This window comes from Sinocyclocheilus grahami, unplaced genomic scaffold (assembly GCF_001515645.1).
Source record: "Sinocyclocheilus grahami isolate Dianchi unplaced genomic scaffold, SAMN03320097.WGS_v1.1 scaffold137.1, whole genome shotgun sequence".
Lineage (NCBI taxonomy): Eukaryota > Metazoa > Chordata > Actinopteri > Cypriniformes > Cyprinidae > Sinocyclocheilus > Sinocyclocheilus grahami.
Window position 1 is genome coordinate 948,018 of NW_015505316.1, and position 25,906 is coordinate 973,923.

The 25,906-nt window shown below is 38.4% G+C and overlaps 1 protein-coding gene across 7 annotated transcripts in view; it reads right to left on the bottom strand.

Annotated features, from left to right (window-relative positions):
- The window catches only part of agrn (agrin), a 285,064-nt gene that overhangs the window by 25,974 nt on the left and 233,184 nt on the right, over positions 1-25,906 (bottom strand). For all 7 annotated transcript variants that reach the window (XM_016280112.1, XM_016280113.1, XM_016280114.1 and 4 more), the window contains 8 exons: positions 20,960-21,319; positions 15,810-15,935; positions 10,124-10,251; positions 5,215-5,329; positions 3,192-3,311; positions 2,604-2,945; positions 727-919; positions 409-624 (listed from right to left, as the gene is read on the bottom strand). In XM_016280112.1, the coding sequence (XP_016135598.1) occupies positions 409-624; positions 727-919; positions 2,604-2,945; positions 3,192-3,311; positions 5,215-5,329; positions 10,124-10,251; positions 15,810-15,935; positions 20,960-21,319 (1,600 nt within the window). The remainder of the gene's footprint in view (positions 1-408; positions 625-726; positions 920-2,603; positions 2,946-3,191; positions 3,312-5,214; positions 5,330-10,123; positions 10,252-15,809; positions 15,936-20,959; positions 21,320-25,906) is intronic.

Below are 25,906 nucleotides of genomic sequence, written 5' to 3' on the forward strand. Positions count from 1 at the left end.
GCAAGAACAAGTTAGTTCTTGTCAGTTCCTTAATGCTCGTCTTAATTCGTAAATGACACGGAAAATGTAACAAAAGCATAAAATGACTAACTAAAAAACAAAGACGTCTTCTTCTCAATTGAGAAAAGACACTCTCTGCCTGACTGAGAACAGATGGAAAAACATTCAATTAGACCCACAAGAACATTTCACAACATCTCTGACTGATGCTAATTTGATTTGGCCATTTCTGCTCAATCTTATTAAGTCATATTAGCTGTTCTGGCAGGTTTCTTCAAACATGCGCAGACAATCTCAGACAGTCAGTGGTTTAGGTTATTATTCTCCATATTGTTTCATTATGGCTTCTAACAAGACTAAAGAGGCTCTTGTTAGTGTTATTTAGAGGCGTTCTGGAGCTTCTCTTACTCTTGTATCATGTCTTCAAGCACTCCACCGATGAAAAGGTCTGTGTCCAGGTTGAGTCCATCTGTTCCTGGGGGACTTTGTCCTTCAACGCTCGGCTCATTGTCCACGCTCAGCATGGCATTACGCCTGTTACGCACTACTATGAGCTGATGCCAGCGACCCGGTCTTACCAGGACCTTACTGATCACTGAAGACGTCCCAGAACCAGTGTTAAACCTTCATGGAGAAAAATCACAAATTAAAATGGTTAATGGATCTGTAATGGCCATAAGAACTGAGTTCCATCTCTAGAGTATATAACAAATGTGGGTTACTTACCTGAGCTCCACATGTCCCTCAACCAGTGCCAGAGACAAGAAATCCTTTTTGCCCTTTTGGCCATTATACAGAAATATCCCTGTCATTTCCGAAGCTCTGAACTCCATGGCAATTCGCACAGTGTGGTAGGCCCTCATGGTTCGGAAAGCCAGGTAAGACTTGCCACCAAAGGATGGTATGAAGTACTTTATAACTGAGTAGGGCAGAAGGTAGAAGACAGATAAAGCAGGTCATCAGAGGCTCTCAACCTGGCCTTCAATCCCTTAACAGTCTGCTCTTTACTGATAGAGCGACAAACAAAAGTGTGCTTAAGTGTGTCTCCCTCAGATAACGCAGATACCCCTGTCAATACTACAGTAATGTGCAGTTCATGTTGTGTTTGCTTTATTCCCTAGGGTGAAAAAACATAGACCTGCAACAGTGAGTACTGTAGTTCTCTCTGGACCTTTTTCCGTTAGACATTTACATTCCAGACAGAGAATCCCCATGCTCAGAAATGTATCAACACCTCTCTCTCTCTCTCATAAATAATAACAGTAATAAAAAAAATACATGTTTAATTGCAATCAATTGTTAATAATAATTAATATTCAAACATATCTGAAATATTCAAGGGCACTTCTGTTGTGGTTTTTATTTCACACCAAAAGAAAGATCAAAAGAAATAGGAAACAATACTTTGCTTGAAGAAAATGATTATAATCAAATGAAATGCTAGTTTTTCTGCATTACAACATTATTTTCATTATAATAAAACACAATACCTAAAAACAAGTCAATGGCTGTCTCTCACCTTTTTCTCGGGAGAATGCAAGGCCGATGAAGCCTTCTCTCTTCATCACACTTTAATGGCCCGATTGATCAGAGGAAGTGTTTGAGGGCTGCTTACAAGCCTTTAATTAGTGGCTTTTTTCACCTCACAGCGGTTTGATACTAACTAAAGTTCATCGATGTAATTAGTGTCAATTATAACTTGACACAGCTGCAAAAGGTAGTTTCATATCCCAATACCACCAACAGAGACAATGAATTGAGCTAAAATTTCTATTCAGGGTAACAGCAGGGCTACAATTTTGAATTCAATCCTTATTGAATACTTTTTTTCGTCTTCAAAGGATTCAAATATGCCGAAATATTAATCATAAATAATAACAGTAATAAAAAAATACATGTTTAATTGCAATCAATTGTTAATAATAATTAATATTCAAACATATCTGAAATATTCAAGGGCACTTCTGTTGTGGTTTTTATTTCACACCAAAAGAAAGATCAAAAGAAATAGGAAACAATACTTTGCTTGAAGAAAATGATTATAATCAAATGAAATGCTAGTTTTTCTGCATTACAACATTATTTTCATTATAATAAAACACAATACCTAAAAACAAGTCAAATTAGCATAATGCAAAAAAGTATATATTTACTTTATTTAAATGCATATATATTATAAATTCTATTAAAACACTGATATATTAAAATGTTTAAAACTGTAAAGTATTCATGGTAGTATTTGTTGTACAGCCTTTTATGTTGATTAAAAAACAACATATTATTAAAGCATTTTAATAAAAATCACCACTGAGAACATTATTATAATTTCCAGAAAAACCCTCAAATTTTAATTGTCCAGACACATTGCAGTAATGAGATGTATAAGAAAAAATGGATATGAAAAATTTATTTAATTTTCATGAAAATAACATAATAATGTAACAAATAAATCTTAAATGGTCCTAAAAATTAGTTTTTGTTTTATTATGCAAAGATATTTTTTTCTGTTGATTATGGGGTCATTAAAATATGACCTGGCTATGATTTCACCCAGTTGTCCCAGCAATGCACACATTTTTTCAAGTTTTTGTAGTACTCCTCACCTTTCTCGCACACAGCTCCTCCTCTTCCTGCAGGACAGATACAGGTGAAGTCATTGTCCTCCTGCACGCAGGTTCCACCTTGGCGGCAGGGCTGGGATTCGCATGGCCTGTTGCCGTGAACCGCCAGTCTGTTCTTCAGCGAGACTGTGGTTGTGGGGGCCTTGGATGGAGTGGTGGTGGCTGGTGCGTCTGTGGTGGTCCTGCGGCTGGTGAAGGGCCATCTGGTAGTGGTTGGGCGGAGCGTGGTAAATGCAGAAGTGGGAGACAGCGAAGTGGTGGTGGGAGTTGTGACTGACGCTACGGTGGTGGTGGTGGTGGTGAAGAAAGGAACAGCTGAAAGACCTAAAAAATGGGGAGAAGGAAAAAGTAGGTCAACAGGCCTTAGTCAGGGTAGACATATTTAATTCTTGACAAATGAAACAGAAGCTGAGACATACAGTCTCACGTTCAATAAGCTGGATCTTTTTGAGTTATTTGAGTCCCGCGGGCACTTGTGATTATCAAATGTCAGCTTGACGAGCAATCACATTCAACAAAGGCAGCAAGAGAAAAAGAAAAAGGACGGAAAAGCAATTTCAAGCAGGTTACCATAGGTGGTGATGCGGATGTTCTCTTCCTCAGGTTTCTTCACAACGATACCAGTGTCTTTAGACACCTTGAGCTGTTTGAGAAGGGCTCCCTCAATAGCCTCCACACTGAACCTTGTGTCTGTAGCACGAGAACACAACATTAAACAGAGCCAGAGGTGAACATATTGCACAGAAGAACCGGCACTAACCAGCCCCACCACCCTCGCACTTGACATAACATACTGCAAATATATACAGAAAAGCCTGCGTGTAATAGGCCCTTGGGAGAATCTGTTCTTGAACCTCCATGCATTTCAGGGACGTTGGGATGAAACGCTCTAATAACGCTTCCACAGATGGCCCTGTTACTGGCCACCGCAGACCGCCTTTATGACAGGCGCTTGTGCTAGAATAGTGCTCTTGTGCCGCTGAAGGGGACCAATAAAAAGAGAATAGCGAAGGAGATTTTTATCAGCTAGTGTGATGCTCAGGGTCTTAAAAGCATGAGAAGCGATGGAGACTGAAATAAAGGAGCTTTTTCAGAAGCCCTAGCTGATAAATTACCTTGCTAAAAAGGCCACGCTCTCTGACCGCTCCGGCAGACAGAAAAGACGAGAGCCGTATCATCAGGGATTCTTTTACTTAACTTATATGCCTCATTCTGCTGTGTATTTTCTTCAAACATACAAGGGAGTTTTTATGTGCTTTTTATTTCTTGCCGCGGGCACGTTTCTAAAGGAGCGCAGACTGGGGGAATTTTGATGTGAGAGGAGGATATAAGTCGGACTGTGTGCTTTGTATGCTAGAGTCGCTTTAGAAATAAATTAGAAGCAGCTTGAAACAAGAAAGTAAATAAAAACAGGATAACGAAAAACAGAACGACTGGGGGAGACAGATAATAAAGAACATTGAGGGGCAAATTCAACTGTACCATATTTTAACGCAAAAAACAGTCTTCACTAAGCACATGCAATGCAGTTTAATCCAGATAAATGCACTGAAATATTTATATTAAGTTACAAATATCCTTGTCAGTGCAACACATTATCATTGTCTATGCAAATTAGGCTAATTTTATTTTTTAATTTTATTAAACGTTGCACTTTCATGGAAAGTTGGTGGTAAATGTAATTTTATGTAAGAGATGTCTGTTGTAATGGCAACTGTTATTAATCAATGGTGATCAAATGATGAAGAAAAGCATCATAATTGGGCATATGTCCAAATGCACATTGTAGTTAAGTGCACTTTCTGTATTTTAAAGAGCCTGGATTGTGTAGTGATGCTGCACTATTGTGGAATAGCATGCTATATATAGCTCAGTTGAAACTTTCAAGTCAAGTGTTACCGGTCCTACTGTGAGATTTGACAAATTTGTCAATCAGCATGGGAGGCAGGTGCGCTAACAAGGATGCTCAAAACAGCAGGCTCTAGCGCCAGTCACTAACATGCCTCTTGAGGCCAGGGGTGTGAGGTTTCTGTACACTTCCTACTAGCTGGCCTTTGTAACACGCACCCGCCTAAACCTCACTACCATCCGGGTCATGGCACCAACGTAACTGGTCCTATGCGCACTGCTTGGAGTGGGACTCAAACAAACGTCAACCAGCATGGGAGGCAGGTATGTTTTCACCTCTTCACAGCCACTAGCTGGCCTCCGTTACACAAGATGTGCTCAGTGTTAATTTTGTGGGGGAGTTTGAGCAATTAGATCGGGGTGTCAAACTCAGTTCCTGAAGGGCTACAGTCCTGCTGAGATTAGCTTCAATCCTAATTAAACGCACCTGATCCAGCTAATAAAGTCCTTCAGGACTATTTGAAAACTACAGGTATGTGTGTTGGAGCAGGGTTGGAACCAAACTCTGTAGGACTGTGGACCTCAAGGAGATAAATTTGGCACCCCTGCGTTAGATTATTTGGTAATAGTGAGTTGGCCACTGAAATGATACAAACAGCATGTGTACATAAAACATTATCATTGGGCACAATTCAGATCTTTTTGAGTCAACAATCTTTAAGAAAAACCTTTGGTGTAACTTTACCTGGGTCAAAGTGAACCTCGATAAAGGCAATTATGGAGTTGCTGGGGGCCAGATTCTTCACACGGACACTCTGGAAGTCTTTCTGGACATCTGACTTGCGGAACAACTCATTCAGCTGGAGAAAATAAAAACAGAAAGAAAGTAAGACAGAGAAAAACAAAGAAGTAAATGCCCCAAGTGCAGTGCATGAACTGGTAATAAGCTCGATGTGCTGATCTAGTTCTTGTTAACACCAAATTCCTTCACAGGATGAGAAAGTGTGTCAGTGGAAAAACTCTACTGAACCCCATCGGGTCTCGGTGCACAAATTGACATTTAACTGCAGCGCAGAAGTAATTACATGAACACGTTTCGAAGTCAGTGGTAAATGTCAGATTACAACGCTGCCTGTTTAAAATCGGCTCGGTTTCCACCTCGGTACACATAGGAGAGTTCTGTCACTGATTTGGAATAACGCAAGATGAGCTTAGTTGCTGCTGGTTCCCTGAATACAATGACCATTTCACCAAAACCAAATTTATTTCAGTGCACCTAACTGGTCAAAACTAGTGCAAATGAGAAGTGGTTTCCAATTAGGATGCACTCAAATGACTCACAAACTGCTTTGTGAGTTGTTCTAGCGCTTTCTGATGTGTGTGCACATTCTGCAAAAGTGCCTCAGCAGGAGGTCCATCGAGTACCCCATTCAAGTCACCCAAGGGCCTTGCGTTTTCCTTCTTCGCTCTTTTCATTCACAGCTGCACTTGAATTCGGAAAAGCGCACAGTTGTCGCAGACATAATAGCTTTTGCCTCTAGGCTGACCCTGTGTGAGTTCATTGTACTTTTGGATCCATGCTGGTCAAGAAATGAAAGGAGACACTCCCTCCTTTCCTTCAGGCCTCACTGGAGAGACCCCCAACAAAACCAGGCTGCCCAGCATAGCCGGATGGAAATGCTGACCCAGAAACTGGTCTCTATCCTCAGAAGCTGCTTACACAGAGTTTAGTGGACAGTGTTGAAATTAAGTGAAGGGAAACACAAGGTGGAGATATCGAGGCGTGAAGGGGAGGGGGTGCTCCATTGAACCTGGGGGCATCATAAACTTCATGAAGAAGCGGGATTAGGACACGCTCAAGGCAAGTGAAACCATTTCAATTGCTGGCTCTGTACTGCCCATGGCCCCATTTGAGATTTGGACCTCACTGAGAGAGAGAGTGAAGTATGGGGGATTAGCTTTCTGTGTCAGGTAGAGCGCTCCTAGAGAAAGGCTGATTACATCCTCGCTTAGTCCCTGTCGGGAATCATGGTCACAGCACTAGCTAACATTAGAGTGATAAGTGGAACTCATTATCGTACTGCCCTTCATTCCCAGACACACCCAAAATGGGTTAACAAGCAGAGAACAAATCGCCAGCTTCTTCGGCAGATGCCGGCAGGTAGTTTAGTGTCAGCTGAAGAATGCAATAAAAACTCAGTGAAGGAAGCTAGGCTATCAGTATGTCAAAAGTATCGGTGAGTTGAGGCCAAGATACCAGCCAGTGTTGAAAACGTGAACTACAACTAAAATGATAAATAATCGCTTTTTGGAAATTAAATAAAACTAAACCAAAATAAACGGTAACACTGTTAGTAGAGTGTCTAAAGCGGACTATCGAAATAAAGTAAGTAACTTTGTAACTACATGTCAACTAGCAGTCATTAGAGTATTAGTTGACTGTCTGCTTAATATCTTCTAACACTTTATTTTGATGGGTCAACAACATACAACATACTGACTATCAGAAATTTTGCAAGTATATGTCAACTTATTCTACTAACCCTAAACCTACCCTAACAGTCTACTCTGAGAGTTAGTAGACATGTAGTTGCAAATCAATTAGAATTAGTTGACATGTAGTTGACATGTAGTTACAAAGTTACTTATAGTTAGTAGAATGTCTAAAGTGGACTACCGAAATAAAGTGTAACCAAATAAACTAACAAACTAAATATATAATCTAATAATACTGACAAAAAGGTTATTAAACTAGCAGTGATGTATCAAATGCACTTCTTGGTCCAAATGTTTGTTTATTTAACTAACATCTTTGTAATTGTTCACTATTACTATTATTATCTTACTGTGTTTTTTTTTGTTCTATCTGATTGTATTGTTCCTATATTCCATTCATGCTTTTTTGTCTTTGTAATGTACCTTTAAAAACTTTTAATAAAAAATGATAACTGAATTAGAGAAAAACACAAGGTCATTTTTGGCAAAGTATTAACAAGAAAAAAAGAAAAACCGTCACTGAATTTAACCGTTAAAATTTGATTATTATAAATTAAGATTTCATTGTTAAAAATGTTTAATTGATTTAATTTGTTTATATTTAACTAATATTCTACAGTGAAAATTAAACAGCATATTAGCTTTTGCTGCACTCTTCAAATTAGTATCAAATAATTAATTTTCACTAGAATTGGTATGCGTTACTGACATGTTGGTATCGTGAATAGTGCTAGCAGACTATATTTAGCATCTGAACAGTTTTGAGCGTTGGTTGCTAAAATAGGATTTGTGTTGATCACAAACTTCAAAATCAAGTGTCTGTATTTTATTTTTATGTTACTGCGCTGCTTTCCAGACACTGACAGATCACCAGACACATATTTTTTCAAAAGGCATATTCAACCTGTTTCGTTGGATAATTCCATCAATTATCACAATGCATTCCGCATTAATTCCCAAGGGGCCAACTTGAAGAGAAAAGTAGTAAAGGGTTGAAACAAACAAGAAAAGAATCTGTGATAAACAAGAAGCTAATCTTCAATCAAGTCAGTTATTAGAACAACTACAGTGTTTTGAAACAACTGAGCTACTGCCACACAACTGAAAAATAAAGCATCACTACAGCAGCATAAACTTTATGTAGTTTTTGTAGTTGTTTTTATCAAATAAAACTGTAACCGAAATCTGAACTTAAAGTGAACTCAAGCATAAGTTTGAGCATGAACTCAAGCATAAGTTTGAGCAGCATAACTCACAGCACTTTCGATGCTCCGAGCCGTTTCGCCGAACAGCTCTGACTTGGGGTCCTCCATCTCAGGCGTGTAGAAGACCTCCTGACCCTCTACCTTATCCAGGTGCAGGAAGCCACTGAAACGCATGGTGGCTGTGGGGCAATGCAGGGAAGCACGTATGGTTATATAAAAGACACTTCGATGAAACACAGTGCAAGTCCACTCTTAGCTACACACACTTGTGATTGGTGCAATGCCAGTCTGTAAGTTAGTGATGGAGCTTCTGTGAGATTAGTCATGTGAGGAAAGAGAGATTTGTTTGCAGTGGAGGTGGAGGTATAGGAAAGTATGTGAGAATATGGATAAAGGGAGAAGGTCTGGAAGGAAGGATGGACTGGAGTTTACCAGACCGAGACTCTTCCCAAAACCTACCCTAACAGTCTACTCTGAGAGTTAGTAGACATGTAGTTGCAAATCAATTAGAATTAGTTGACATGTAGTTGACATGTAGTTACAAAGTTACTTATAGTTAGTAGAATGTCTAAAGTGGACTACCGAAATAAAGTGTAACCAAATAAACTAACAAACTAAATATATAATCTAATAATACTGACAAAAAGGTTATTAAACTAGCAGTGATGTATCAAATGCACTTCTTGGTCCAAATGTTTGTTTATTTAACTAACATCTTTGTAATTGTTCACTATTACTATTATTATCTTACTGTGTTTTTTTTTTGTTCTATCTGATTGTATTGTTCCTATATTCCATTCATGCTTTTTTGTCTTTGTAATGTACCTTTAAAAACTTTTAATAAAAAATGATAACTGAATTAGAGAAAAACACAAGGTCATTTTTGGCAAAGTATTAACAAGAAAAAAAGAAAAACCGTCACACTAATAATACTGACAAAAAGGTTATTAAACTAGCAGTGATGTATCAAATGCACTTCTTGGTCCAAATGTTTGTTTATTTAACTAACATCTTTGTAATTGTTCACTATTACTATTATTATCTTACTGTGTTTTTTTTTGTTCTATCTGATTGTATTGTTCCTATATTCCATTCATGCTTTTTTGTCTTTGTAATGTACCTTTAAAAACTTTTAATAAAAAATTATAACTGAATTAGAGAAAAACACAAGGTCATTTTTGGCAAAGTATTAACAAGAAAAAAAGAAAAACCGTCACTGAATTTAACCGTTAAAATTTGATTATTATAAATTAAGATTTCATTGTTAAAAATGTTTAATTGATTTAATTTGTTTATATTTAACTAATATTCTACAGTGAAAATTAAACAGCATATTAGCTTTTGCTGCACTCTTCAAATTAGTATCAAATAATTAATTTTCACTAGAATTGGTATGCGTTACTGACATGTTGGTATCGTGAATAGTGCTAGCAGACTATATTTAGCATCTGAACAGTTTTGAGCGTTGGTTGCTAAAATAGGATTTGTGTTGATCACAAACTTCAAAATCAAGTGTCTGTATTTTATTTTTATGTTACTGCGCTGCTTTCCAGACACTGACAGATCACCAGACACATATTTTTTCAAAAGGCATATTCAACCTGTTTCGTTGGATAATTCCATTAATTATCACAATGCATTCCGCATTAATTCCCAAGGGGCCAACTTGAAGAGAAAAGTAGTAAAGGGTTGAAACAAACAAGAAAAGAATCTGTGATAAACAAGAAGCTAATCTTCAATCAAGTCAGTTATTAGAACAACTACAGTGTTTTGAAACAACTGAGCTACTGCCACACAACTGAAAAATAAAGCATCACTACAGCAGCATAAACTTTATGTAGTTTTTGTAGTTGTTTTTATCAAATAAAACTGTAACCGAAATCTGAACTTAAAGTGAACTCAAGCATAAGTTTGAGCATGAACTCAAGCATAAGTTTGAGCAGCATAACTCACAGCACTTTCGATGCTCCGAGCCGTTTCGCCGAACAGCTCTGACTTGGGGTCCTCCATCTCAGGCGTGTAGAAGACCTCCTGACCCTCTACCTTATCCAGGTGCAGGAAGCCACTGAAACGCATGGTGGCTGTGGGGCAATGCAGGGAAGCACGTATGGTTATATAAAAGACACTTCGATGAAACACAGTGCAAGTCCACTCTTAGCTACACACACTTGTGATTGGTGCAATGCCAGTCTGTAAGTTAGTGATGGAGCTTCTGTGAGATTAGTCATGTGAGGAAAGAGAGATTTGTTTGCAGTGGAGGTGGAGGTATAGGAAAGTATGTGAGAATATGGATAAAGGGAGAAGGTCTGGAAGGAAGGATGGACTGGAGTTTACCAGACCGAGACTCTTCCCAAAAGCTGGCATGGAGGACTGAGTGGAGAGAGATCGGTTAGACAGCGACACTGACATACATTGCACAATATATCACAGATAATAGGTTAAAAGACACTTTCATATGTCCCGACTAGGGTTGGGGTCATCATTAAACATTCCTTTAAGGTTATTGCTGACCTTTCTCATTGACACTAATAAGCAGAAAGAGCGATAGAGGATCAGAGGCCTGTTTTTACATGACGGAGAGAAATAAATAATGAATAAACGACTGAAGGAGAGCGGGGAGCGGGCCTGATGCTGGGTTCTGTGCAGCATGTAATCAGCTGAACAAATTGCCCAAATCAATCATGCCGGCCAAGCTCCAGCTTGGCTGGGACCGGGATAAGCACTTGCATGATTATCGTGAAAGATAGCCGTAATTGTCTTCTAATCCCAGGAACGGGTGAGTGACAGAAGCTGGTTAAAACTGCATGATAAGGGTCTTTTTGCACAGACACACATCACCTCGTATCTGATGGGACTTTCAAAAAGGAGCAAATGGGGGAGATTTGAATGTGAAGAGAGATGGAGGGAAACAGCGATCGGATTCTAAATCGGAAACTTCTGAGGACAGGGATTTCCCACGGAGTGCAAAGACATGTGGAGAAATCAGGCTTTAGATGTGGATTCAAATTAAAGTCCCAAATTCTCCACCACAATACGGCTATGGTCCATCATTTCTAGCGTCTACTCATTAAAACTGTCCTTATCTTTGGTTACAAAGAGTCCAGATTGCTTCCTGTTGTACAATGAGCTATATAATTTAAATTTACACTAGATATGTAAATTCATTCTTAACTAACATTTTAACTTTGATGCAGAGGGGTAGGGCAGAGGCATCTAAGACTCCCTAGTTTAAATTGTAGGCTCAGAATTGGTCCATAGAGGACAACAGAGGAGAACAAACACCAACTATATCAGAAGCATGATTCCAGTAGTAAAAGAAATTTAAAACTTTTATTCTTTAAATACTTTTTTCCAGGGTCCAAAATGAATTTTTTGAGACGTAAATTGAGAAAATCCAGACATAAAAATTTCTCACTTAGCATGATAATGTATTTTGCAGTATATTTAAAAATATGGTACATATAAAAACACATACAGTGCCATGAAATGGTTTTTGCCCCCTTCCTGTTTTATTTTTTGCATATTTGTCACACTTAAAAGTTTCAGATCATCAAACTAATTTTAATATCACACAAAGATAATGCAAGTAAATACAAAATGCAGTTTTTAAATGATGATTTCATTTATTAAGGGAAAAAAGCTGTCCAAACCTATGTGGCCCTATGTGAAAAATTAATTGCCCCCTCCTGTTAAATTAAGAAAGAACTGTGATTAACCACATTATTTTATTACATTTCACTAGCCACACCCAGGCCTGCTTACTGCCAGACCTATTGAATCAAGAAATCACTTAAATAGAACCTGTCTGAAGCATGCTTAAAGAGCAACACATCACGCGATCTAAAGAAATTCAAGAACAGATGAGAAACAAAATAGTTGATATGTATCAGTCTGGAAAGGGTTATAAAGCCATTTCTAAGGCTTTGAGACTCCAGCCAACCACGCTCAGAGCCATTATCTACAAATGGAGAAAACTTGGAACAGTGGTGAACCTTCCCAGGAGTGGCCGGCCTACCAAAATTACTCCAAGAGCACAAACTTTCATATGTCCCGACTAGGGTTGGGGTCATCATTAAACATTCCTTTAAGGTTATTGCTGACCTTTCTCATTGACACTAATAAGCAGAAAGAGCGATAGAGGATCAGAGGCCTGTTTTTACATGACGGAGAGAAATAAATAATGAATAAACGACTGAAGGAGAGCGGGGAGCGGGCCTGATGCTGGGTTCTGTGCAGCATGTAATCAGCTGAACAAATTGCCCAAATCAATCATGCCGGCCAAGCTCCAGCTTGGCTGGGACCGGGATAAGCACTTGTATGATTATCGTGAAAGATAGCCGTAATTGTCTTCTAATCCCAGGAACGGGTGAGTGACAGAAGCTGGTTAAAACTGCATGATAAGGGTCTTTTTGCACAGACACACATCACCTCGTATCTGATGGGACTTTCAAAAAGGAGCAAATGGGGGAGATTTGAATGTGAAGAGAGATGGAGGGAAACAGCGATCGGATTCTAAATCGGAAACTTCTGAGGACAGGGATTTCCCACGGAGTGCAAAGACATGTGGAGAAATCAGGCTTTAGATGTGGATTCAAATTAAAGTCCCAAATTCTCCACCACAATACGGCTATGGTCCATCATTTCTAGCGTCTACTCATTAAAACTGTCCTTATCTTTGGTTACAAAGAGTCCAGATTGCTTCCTGTTGTACAATGAGCTATATAATTTAAATTTACACTAGATATGTAAATTCATTCTTAACTAACATTTTAACTTTGATGCAGAGGGGTAGGGCAGAGGCATCTAAGACTCCCTAGTTTAAATTGTAGGCTCAGAATTGGTCCATAGAGGACAACAGAGGAGAACAAACACCAACTATATCAGAAGCATGATTCCAGTAGTAAAAGAAATTTAAAACTTTTATTCTTTAAATACTTTTTTCCAGGGTCCAAAATGAATTTTTTGAGACGTAAATTGAGAAAATCCAGACATAAATATTTCTCACTTAGCATGATAATGTATTTTGCAGTATATTTAAAAATATGGTACATATAAAAACACATACAGTGCCATGAAATGTTTTTTGCCCCCTTCCTGTTTTATTTTTTATTTTTTGCATATTTGTCACACTTAAAAGTTTCAGATCATCAAACTAATTTTAATATCACACAAAGATAATGCAAGTAAATACAAAATGCAGTTTTTAAATGATGATTTCATTTATTAAGGGAAAAAAGCTGTCCAAACCTATGTGGCCCTATGTGAAAAATTAATTGCCCCCTCCTGTTAAATTAAGAAAGAACTGTGATTAACCACATTATTTTATTACATTTCACTAGCCACACCCAGGCCTGCTTACTGCCAGACCTATTGAATCAAGAAATCACTTAAATAGAACCTGTCTGAAGCATGCTTAAAGAGCAACACATCACGCGATCTAAAGAAATTCAAGAACAGATGAGAAACAAAATAGTTGATATGTATCAGTCTGGAAAGGGTTATAAAGCCATTTCTAAGGCTTTGAGACTCCAGCCAACCACGCTCAGAGCCATTATCTACAAATGGAGAAAACTTGGAACAGTGGTGAACCTTCCCAGGAGTGGCCGGCCTACCAAAATTACTCCAAGAGCACAACGACAACTCATCCAGGAGGTCATAAAAGAACCCAGAACAACATCTAAAGAACTGCAGGCCTCACTTTCCTCAATTAAGGTCAGTGTTCATGATTCAACAATAAGAAAGAGACTGGGCAAAAACGACATCCATGGGAGAGTTCCAAGGCAAAAGCCATTGCTGACCAAAAAGAACACAAAGACTCAACTCACATTTGCCAAAAAATATCGTGATTATCCCCAAGAATTTTGGGCAAAAATTCTGTGGACTGATGCGACAAAACTTTTTGGAAGGTGTGTGTCCCGTTACATCTGGCATAAAACCAACACAGCATTTCATAAAAAGAACATCATACCAACAGTCAAACATGGTGGTGGTAGTGTGATGGTCTGGGGCTGCTTTGCAGCTTCAGGTCCTGGACGACTTGCCATAATTGATGGAACCATGAATTCTGTGCTCTAACAGAAAATCCTGAAGGAGAATGTCCGGCCGTCAGTTTGTGACCTCAAGCTTAAGCACACTTGGGTTATGCAGCAGGACAATGATCACAAACACACCAGCAAGTCCACCTTTGAATGGCTCAAGAAAAATAAAACTAAGGTTTTGGAGTGGCCAAGTCAATGTCCGGACTTAAATCCGATTGAGATGCTGTGGCATGACCTTAAACAGTCCATTCAAACCCTCCAATGTGACTGAATTAAAACAATTCTGCAAAGAAGTGTGGGCCAAAATTCCTCCACAGCGATGTGAAAGACTCATTGCCAGTTATCGCAAACGTCTGATTGCAGTTGTTGCTGCAAAGGGTGGCACAAACAGTTATTGGATTTAGGGGGCAATTACTTTTTCACGTAGTGCCAGGCAGGTTTGGACAGCTTTTTTCCCTTAATAAATGAAATAATTTATTCAAAACTGCATTTTGTATTTACTCGGGTTATCTTTGTGTAATATTAAAATTAGTTTGATAATCTGAATCATTCAAGTGTGACAAATATGCAAAAAAATAAAAAATAAAAAACCGGAAGGGGGCAAAAAACGTTTTCACAGCACTGTACATGCATAGAACTATATAAATAAATAAATAAATATATATATATATATATATATATATATAAATAAAGAAATCGATAATTGATTTTTTTTTTATAATTACAGTTTATATTTTGAGGACTGTGAAACTGGATAACATCGGACTTGACCTAGTGTTCCCATACAGAGAACACAAAACATCTGCCTGCTACTGGCTGTCTGTCCTGTATTGATTAGTCTCCATTGTGTGTAATTTCTGCTCTTATAAAACAGATGGGGCTGGTGCGAGAAAAAGGGTTGTGTGTGTATGGACGCATCTGGTCTAATGCTAGTCAGAACACATTTTGGAGAATTGGTTTATCCATTTGCTACGGCTACTGACACTGAACCTGCTCCCTGCATCTGGCATACTCAGTGTTTGTGCTTTGTACGATTTTTTTCCTTTTTGAAAGAAGTAATTAATATTAACTATTGAGTCAAGACAAAATAAATTCATCAGTAAAAAGTTTGTTACAAAAGAAAAAAAAAAAGGTTTCCACAAAAATATTAAGCAGCACTACTGTTTTCAACAATAATGTTTCTTGAGCACCAAATCAGCATATTCAAATTATTTCTGAAGGATCATGTAACACTGAATACTGGAGTGATGGCTGCTTAAAATTAAACCTACAGTATAAGTATTCTGTATATATACAGAAAATTCAATTCAACAATGTATTATACAGTTCCTGATAACGTCACCTGCCAACTGGTGAATAACAGGTCATTTTTACAAGCATTTGGCGTGTGACAAGTACTAATTTTGGACCCTGGGCACACAAAATCAACATCCATATGGCATGTCTAAGATAATACATGCTCATAGACAGTAGTTTTCCCTGTCATCCTATCATCCTCTCAGTTTTCCAGGATAAAAAGAATAATCGCTGTTGGTGGCTTAGTCATAGAGCTGGTCATACAGTTAATAAATGAACCCGTGCTGTGATTGGAGGGAACTTACAGGGGCAGTTTGTATTCTCAGAGCTGATGGCGGCCGTCTTCCCATCGGGACAGCAGCCGAAAGGTGTGTTGTCACAGGAAGACCGTTCTTCGGCTGTGGGAAGAGTGGTAGTTGCTACTGTTGTACCTGAAGAGAGAGATGAAGACGTCACACGAGCAGGATTTCTAGAATTTGATGCTTCTAGGCAGCAACTAGTTTAAACTGATATCTCTGTTTGTATAATTGCAAAAAAAATTAACATGTCAAGTTGTGGAGAAGGAAAATTATGGTGTAAATAATTACAGAGGCAGACGGCTCTATGGTTGACAGTTCGATTTGCAGTAAACAATCTGAGAGTAGCTGCGAAATGACTTTTACATCTTTCTTGATGTATTCCTACTTTTAAACTCACATTTAGTCAAACCCTAACAATAGCTTGTTAAAACTGTCTTAGCTATAGAGCCAGCCTCACACCTACAAGGATATATACAGAAGATTAGCACTGTGGGTTGGAGCAAAATATCTCCTGCTTGGCAAACAAACCATAAAGCCGTCAGATGTTCAAGGGCTCTGTGAGTATGAGAGAGGCAGCGTGTGAAAATAGTGAGTGGTGGAAAATGACTTTTGGCATAGAGCTGGAAAGCATCCCTGGACGTCTTTTCATCACGTCTGTGGGCAAATTTATGAGCCGCTGCCCCAGAGGTGCACGCTGGCCACCACACTGCTTCAGCCTTACAGGCTATTGGTTCACTGGGAGGCAGAAAGTCATCAGAAAGTCCCAAGAGATGCCTCCCACTCCGATGTCAGACAGACTTCATGTGTCCTGTGTCAAAGAGCGCTCTGGTCCAACAGTGACAAGAGAATAAATCTGAGGCCCCGCTGCTCTCTCTTATACCAGTTCAGGCAGTTAAACAGTAAAGCTAGCATTAGCTGAATAAAAATAGCTGGTCTACTTTATGTATCGTGGTGTGAAGGACACAAAACAAGTAAAGGGATTGATGGATTTGTCACTTGTATGTCAACTAAGAGGCTATCATTTTAGAGGCGGCTGTATTGGAGAACAAAATTGGAGTTTTGTGGCTTTTAGAGTCAATGTCCATTAGTTTGCAGAAGTGTGCAGAAGGTTGACAAAAAGAACAGATCCACATTTAAAAAAAAATGGCAAAATGTGCCAAACAAGATACATTTTTAGAATTAATTTTAGAATTGCAGCTTACCCTATTATTAGCTACTTGCTATTTTTTGCTAGAGGCAAGTAATGCAACTAAGGATTATTTAAGTCTGTTAACATCATACCTTTTTTTAAAATAACCAACTTAATATACTTGTAAATTGTAGGTAGCAGCTGGAAATTATTCATTTTGAAAGTGTCTTTGTTCCTTTCTTCCATGGTATGAGCTGTAAAGTTAGGTTTTGAAAGGCAGAAAATAACTAGCTGTGGTTCTCAACTGGTCTGGCAATAATAAAATGCAACCAATAATATAATCAAATATAGCTGCAAGCAGTGATTACCGAGGTTCAAGCACTTAAAGGCCTTCATGACTTCTATGCTGTCAGGGGTCTCAGCCAACGTGAAATGTATGGCTGACACCAGAACACATCCATGATGGAGAATATGATGACACACACACACACACACACACAGAGTAATGAAAAGGTTGAACTATATTACTTAAGACACACTCTATTACTTAATAGAGGCTTAGCATGCTCACACACACAGACACAGATTATGTTGTAGATATAGATATATTGAAATAACTTAATAACTTGTAATATTTATGATTTTAAACTATCTGAATGTCAGTACCTAACAAACCCTGAGAAAAGAACTATATAAGTGATAGAATGAGCCAATGAGTGATCCTTTGCTGCCATCTAGTGGTTGTATTTGCACTTTCAGGGAATAGAGCATAGAAAAGTACTGTTTTTAACCTTCATAACTATTACAGTGTCAGTTTCTGACCAATCTCCATAAAATTTTGCAGGATCGTTTAGAATCATATAATGCATGAGTTTACATAGTTTTGTGATGTTTGGAGTTTTCTTTTAAGATTTATAGGCACTTAGGTACACTATACAAGGACCACATTTTTAAATTACCATGCTATAACTGTCCAAATGCCAATGTTCAACATTTCTTTTTGATAATTGTTGATCTAGAGAGTCAACTCAATTACTTAATAGAGGCTTAGCATGCTCACACACACAGACACAGATTATGTTGTAGATATAGATATTTGAAATAACTTAATAACTTGTAATATTTATGATTTTAAACTATCTGAATGTCAGTACCTAACAAACCCTGAGAAAAGAACTATATAAGTGATAGAATGAGCCAATGAGTGATCCTTTGCTGCCATCTAGTGGTTGTATTTGCACTTTCAGGGAATAGAGCATAGAAAAGTACTGTTTTTAACCTTCATAACTATTACAGTGTCAGTTTCTGACCAATCTCCATAAAATTTTGCAGGATCGTTTAGAATCATATAATGCATGAGTTTACATAGTTTTGTGATGTTTGGAGTTTTCTTTTAAGATTTATAGGCACTTAGGTACACTATACAAGGACCACATTTTTAAATTACCATGCTATAACTGTCCAAATGCCAATGTTCAACATTTCTTTTTGATAATTGTTGATCTAGAGAGTCCAGAGAATTGTACTGCAGTGGTTTTATTTATTTTGAGTTAAAAACCTAGGACTAGTTCACAAAAGTAGTTTTTTAAAAATAATATAATATCAACATTTAAAGAACAGTTGGATTGACAGCAGTGGTCCTTGAGGCAAAGTTGTTCAGACTGAGGAGATATATCATATGATATGTAGATCTAGTTTTTGTGTGAATATATGAACTTTTAAAAATAATTAATATTAATAAATTAATAAAATAAAGAGACATTAATATTTGAGGATATTTACTATATGAATATTGTGTTTTTGAGGCCTTTTTAACTGTTATAGTGCCATCTATGGCCCAATCTCCATTAGACTTTGCATGCTTGTTAAGAGTCATCTGTCACATGGTTTCACCAAGTTTCGTAAAGTATTTGAGTTTTCATTTAGGTTTTATAGGCTTTTGGGTATATTTGGTCACACCCCTTTTCTAAATGACCTTGTTATAGCTAACCAAAGGCCAAAATTCAATTTTTTTTTGATAATTATTGATCTAGAGAGTTCAGAGAATTGTTCTGCAGTTGTTTGATTGACATTGAGCGAAAAACCTAGGACTAGTTCACAAAAGTAGGTTTTTAACATAATTGAGAATATTTAATGAACAATTTGGTTGACAGCATTAGTCCCAGAGGCAAAGGTGTTCAGAATAAGGAGATCTATCATATGATATGAAGATCTAGTGTTTGTGTGAATATATGAACATGTTCTACAATTTGAGGTCATTTTCTATAGAAATATCGTGTTTTTGAGGCCTTTTTAACTGTTATAGCGCCACCTATAGTCCGATCTCCATGAAACTTTGCATGCTTATTAAGAATCATCTGACACATGTTTTCACCAAATTTAATAAAGTTTCGAGTTTTTGTTTAGGTTTTATAAGCTTTTGGGTATATTTGGCCACGCACCTTTTTTTTTAAATGAGCCCGTTATAGCTAACCAAAGGACAAAATTATTGATCCGGAGAGTCCTGAGAATATTACTGCAGTGGTTTGATCGAGATTGAGAAAAAAACCTAGGACTAGTTCGCAAAAGTAGGTTTTTAACATATTTGTGAATATTTAATGAACGATTTGATTGACAGCAATAGTTCTGAAGGCAAAGTTGCTCATTATGAGGAGATCTATCAAATGATATGAATATTGTGTGGGTGTGTGAAACACCACATGATTACAGAGCCATAAAACTCGTCAGCACCAACTAGTGGCCGATTACTTTCAAAATTCTTACAGACATTTAGGGCCATGAGTCGAACATATCCACCAAGTTTCGTTCTGATCAACCTCCGTTAACCTTGTCAAATAGGTGCTTAAATTGTTTGGCTAATGGCAGCCATGTTTTTTGAGATACGCAAATGTCCTCATAGACACTTGTGCCACTTTGGACAAAGACACTGCATACCAATTTTCAAGTCGATCGAACCAACGGTTGCGAAGTTATAGTAATTTTTATGTTTTTCTTATAGCGCTACCAAGTGGCAGAGCTGTGCAATATGTGTACCGAGTTTGGCGAAAATATTTCATTCCGTTCAAGAGTTATAGCTACATTTAGCAATTGGCTAAAATGATCATAGAACGTTTTCTGCGTACTGTTACTGTTTTATAATTATTGATATTCACTGTCCCGAGAATATTTCTGCAGTGGTTTGGTTCTGATCGGGCGAAAAACCTAGGACTAGTTCGCAAAAGTAGGTTTTGGACATAGCTCAATTTTGCAGAAAAACTGGACTTTGTAGAAATCCTCTGGTAGAAGTTTTGTTTGTTTTGACCCAAGGATTACAACGATGTAAAGTTTTTTGTGCTGTAGCACTCCCTGTAATCCGATTGGGGCGAGTCTTTGGATCTGAGTAGTGAGCAATACTACTACAATCTGACCAAGTTTCAGCACTCTAGGCCTTACGGTTTGGGCTGCGTGATCAGTTTTACCAGAGAATAATAATAAAAAATTAAATAAAAATTACAATAGGGTTTCAGCACTACGTGCCTGAACCCCTAAAAATAGTTACACTACATATAAATAAGATATAACAAAAGTAATGTAAAATATATATGTGCCAAAAATGTCAACATAGGAAAGAAAACTCAATTCATTTCATGGGGTCTATGTCTTAAGCTCGGTTCCTGATAAACACAGACTATGCAATGAGAGAAAGGAACAGTGGTTGCATCGACTTCATCTGAAATGACCTTTAGAAGAGGCTTACTCATAAGGTTAGGCCACGTTAAAAGCTGAAGCTAGTCATTTTGGTGAATTATTTACCAAAGTGATTCCAAATGAAACCGCTCACTTAGCAGTTGGATGTCAGGTGTCAAAAGCTCTCAAATTATAATGGGTGCTGAGATAATGGGCAGTGTTAAATTGATATGCCATTACAAATCGAGTCGAGGTCATCTCACACACAAGGTCACTCCAGAATTTCATCATCTCTTGTCATCTGTTCTTGACAATTATGCCTAAACCCCTTATGACTGAAAGATTATGGTGAATGCATTACCAAGTGGCTCTTCTCCGCTCTCCTCCATTCCGCTCACCATCTCGTCGTCCCCACTGGGCTCTCCACTGCCCGATTCGTCAAAGTCAGGGCTGGAGTCCAGAGGTGGGGATGAGGTGCGGGGTGGTTTGTTGAGTGTGGTGGGGCGGTGGGTGGTGAAAGAGCTGGAGTACTTTCCTGCCTCGACCATCTTCGGTGGAGGCAGTGCCTCCACCACGAAGCTGTCCAGATCCTTGAGAATGCTTGAAGTAGTGGTGGTGGTGTGGCCATGGCGCTGTTTGGTGATCTTGACGTGAGCGGTGGGAGGGGTGGTGTGGTGGGTGGTTGGGAAGGGGGTAGGTTTGGCTGTCAGCTCAATGGATTCTGGGAGAAAGCAGGAATGGAATGATGGGTAAGCATAGATGGAAATGTTTCTGTAAGCCTTCTTTCTCACCTTTGAATTCTACCTATACCCTCCCACCCATTTCTCTTTGCCATTGAAACAAACAAAAAAAGCCTCAGCATGGTTCCAGCGGGGCGTCCTTAGCCCGAGCAATGCTTTGTATGCCTCACAGATTCATATCAAAATCAGATGTATTGAAACACCGGGCATAAACCCACTCCAGTCTGTAAAAAGCATAGTGTTTCCATCATATCACTTAAGCTTCATTAAACCCCAACCCCTGAACACCTGCAAAGAGACCCTTTTGTAGTCAAACAACAAGGGCTTAGCCTTAAAGGATTAGTTCACCCAAAAATGAACATTTTGTCATTTACTTGCACCTCATGTTGTTCCAAACTTCTATGACTGACTTTCTTCTGTGGAACATAAAAGGAGAGATTTTGAATGTGTCCTTGTCATTCTTTTCCATATGATTACAATGACTGGTAACTAAAGTTTTCAAGCTTCTAAAAGGCAGAATAAATTGGTCCAAATTACTAATATATTCCTTGTCAGTGAAATCTGGATTAGTTAGGTTTGTGAGTGAATCATTCAGAGTGGTTCTGTGAACTAAATCAGCCAATTTATAGAAAATATATGACTTAAAGTATGATTCATTCTATTCCTATAAAATCTAATGAACATGCCAAGTACAGCTAGAGTGGATTGCCAAGATTTTCAGTGAATAAAGGGATAGTTCACCCAAACCAAAACCAGATGTTGGTACTACAATTGGTAATCAGTTTTAGAGACATTAAGAACATTTCTTAAATATCGTATCTAAGTTTCACCGGAGTCATAAAGGTTTGCAACATTAAGGTGAATAAATGATGACAATTTGAATCTTAGAATTTTGGTTTATCCTGTACACAAAGCTATTTTATGGCTTCAGAAGACTCCACTTCAAAAGAACCACTTTCATGATGCTTTTTTGTAATTTTGAAGCTACTCAGTGTGAATACTCATTCACTTTCATTACACTGAAAAATAGCAGCCAGGGTATTCTTTAAACCTTACCTTTTAAAAGTCACACAGGTTTGGAATGACAAGAGAGTGAAAAATAAAGACAGAATCTCCATTTTTGTGTGCACCATCTCTTTAAATTACCCACAAAATTAATCAACTGCACATGTAGAAGACCCAGGTTGCTTCACCGCATCTTTCTGATGTAATTCTTTGAGGTTTTTAAAAGCTAGGTTTTCTGCAAGCTCAACCCGATCATTACATAGACTCTTGACCAGAAGTGTTTATACACTACTGGGTTTGAGACTGCAGAATATGGTTGATCTGTGAGAGAGTGCGCTTGTGCATGTGAGAGAGTGCAAGTAGATATGAATTATATATACATATTCAGATGTTGCCCTCCTGTAGGGAGGCTTTAATCACAGACAGCCAGAGCCTCTAGTGATGAATGATTGATATAAATAGGGCAGAAAAGCAGGGTTTAGCTGAAGCTTCAAAGGAAGCCCTCCCTTCATGCAGGCATCCGTCGATGCTCCAACCACCGCAGCCTTCTCAACACTCTCGCAAACCTCTCCAATGCAGCAGCTGAGCTCAAACTTAAAGACATTACCAATGCAAGAGTCTTCTTCAAAGATACATATTCTCTGATATATATATATATATATATATATAAAGATTCAGAGGACAACAATAACAGTGGCACGGAGATTTCACCACAATAGGGACCAAGGGATCCAAACGCCCAATCATCCGTGGCTTCGTGCTCAACTTTAACGGATCCCTCATGTACAGGCTAACCGCGCTTGGTCGGGAACCTGATAACATGCTAGCACAGGCTCTTAATTACATGCTAATCATCTCGCATTTGAACAGCGAGTAGCTGACGAGGTGTGAAATACGATACCTTACAGGAATACTACTTCTATCAGACCGGCTGTCACAGCCTGGGCGAGAGGGAGCGAGTGTGTAGATACGCTAGCTTTGTGCGGGAGAGCACCGATGCTATCGTCGTGTGTCATGGCATGCGTTTTCTTATTTCGACTTGGCTGCACCCGTCATTCAGGAGCTCAGCGTAGCGTTCGCTCTGAGGGAAAGAGAGCTTTGGGGTGTGGGCTTCGAGTCGCTTGCCTCAGCTTTGGGTTTTGTGACACAAATACGCACGCTGAAAGAGAGCAACTGGCAACGGGATCAGTCAGTTCGCCTTAATCAAGTTTAACGCTCCATTTGGTTTTCAGAGAGGCAGGGTGCACAATTAGGAGACGCAAAAATCATTGTCATCTTCAGTCGCCATAGCCGTATACTTACTCTTGAAAGGCTGTTATTAAGATGGCTTTCTGTCTTTTCATACAACATTGTACTCGCGTGTGTATTTTAGGCGGAAGTGAAGTTGAAAGGCCAGAGAGAGAAAAGAGTGAGAGAAAAGCATAGAAACTAGGAAATGAAAGTGGTAAAGAAGATGGTTCCGGATTCAATGTAAGTTAAGCTCTATAAACAATGTGTTTAATGCAAATAGAGCCCCACAGAAAATCATTTCAGTTTGTAACTCTTGTACTAATGAATCTAACTATGATTCCAGACTTAAGTCTGTCCACACTGACAACATTTTTAAGTGTAATATTTAGCTATGTGGAGCAGAATTTTGGACCAATGAGATTTCATGAGGACGGGGCTATTTGCAATATAGCGGTGCAATGTCTCTGAATTAGAAGCCAAGCCATCGACAAAATATCAAATCTCGAGATTTACATGTTACTTCATCACTTTGTACAGCAGTGGTTCCCCCAATTCCCACAACAATATTTGAAGCTGCATGATTTTTCCAGTTGTTCATGATTTACTGGATAAGAATCAAGGGTAAGGATTTAAAAAATATATTTTTTACTCAAAAATTCCACCTGAAATTTATGTGACCTTTTCAGGTCTAGAAATCATACTTATAATTAGGTTACTTCATATATACAGGTTTTTTCTAGACAGAAGGAACCCTGAAAAAAAAGTCTTGAGGGAGTGAATTCAAACAGGAAATATCTTGATTTATAGTTGTTTTTGCCCTTGGAAGTTTGCTGAGGCCTCTAGTGGGTCCTGGCCACCTGGTTGAGAAGCACTGGGTAAATCAGAATAATTGACACTAACGCTCATGTCATATTGTTATTAAAACATAAATATGCTTACATACAAAATGGGAGTTATTTGAGATGTACAGTTGTTTTAAATGCCCTTATAGCAGTGGTTCTACTGTTGTAGTAAGCAGATAAACTCCAGGTTATACGACATAATTCTTGTGGGAGGATTTTCCTCTATGTAAATAGTACCTTGCAGGGTTTACTGCCTTTACATGGTAATGAGAAAAGTTGAAAAATTGGATGTAACTCTGCACAGACAAGGTTAGTAAGCAATTTTATCAGAACAGACTTGTGAAACAATGTGTATTTTAACGTCTATGCCTTGCCCTGTAGATTTCCATTTTACGTTTTTTTTTTAACACTGAGGGATGATTCGAAATGCTTTTCTGTGGTATGACAGAGATAAATGGGTTTTGAACCCGGAAAATATTGTTTAGAACAAAAACGATAACCAAAACTAACATCTACGCCGAAAGCCGCCCGTCCCATATGCTAATGCATAGACTGCCACTTTGCAGCAAGCGTACAGGTGTTGACACCATATGTGAGCACAAGGAACTGCCAAGTCTTGGACTCTTGATGAGCCAAAAGTTTCTCAGCCATTCAAGACCCTGAACGCCCTGCGTCATGTACCACGATGTGCCACTGATTGCCTCATCTGCTGCCTGCTATGGCAACACGAGGAGTAACTCGCTCCGTGTGGCGTTTCATAGCACCGTTTGTTATCAAGAAGAGTTGATGATGAGAGAGCGTCAAGAGATCAGCGGGAGAAATATAGAGAGAAAGGCAGGCTTTCGGCTAATTCACATCCAGTCACACGTGAAATGAGCTTGTGATCTAACCCCTCCACCTCAGGGCTGCCGAACAGTCCGAAGCCTGGGCCGCTTTACCCCACATGTCAGAGAAGAAACTAATAAATGGTCCTGCTGTTGCCAGTTCCGCCTTAGGCTGGTGAAGATTCAACTTAAGCCCGCTCTTTACTTCCTCCCAGATCCCTGAATAAACCCAGAAGAGCAGCTGGATTCTTGTCATACAGGCAGGTAATGCCAAGAAACAGAGCAAGACAGAGAGGTGCTCTGGTTAATGACTACGGGATGGTGGTCCAATCATCATCTCTAAACATCAGTTTGCGGTGTTATGTTATATCCAGGTCCAGAATCAATTTGCCAAATGTGATCTGTAATCAAATAACTAAAATATCTGTAGACGTGAATTGCTGTTCACAAAAAGAATTGACTGGATGGTGAAAATGTGTCAACTAATTATGAACATATACATTTATATTCTTAGATTTTATATTATACATAAATATATTTAATATATAAACATAACATATTTTTCTTAAATATATACATGCATGTGTTTCTATTTATATATACACAATAAATATACACAGTATACACACCTATATTATGTAAACAAAAACTTTTATTTTGGATGCGA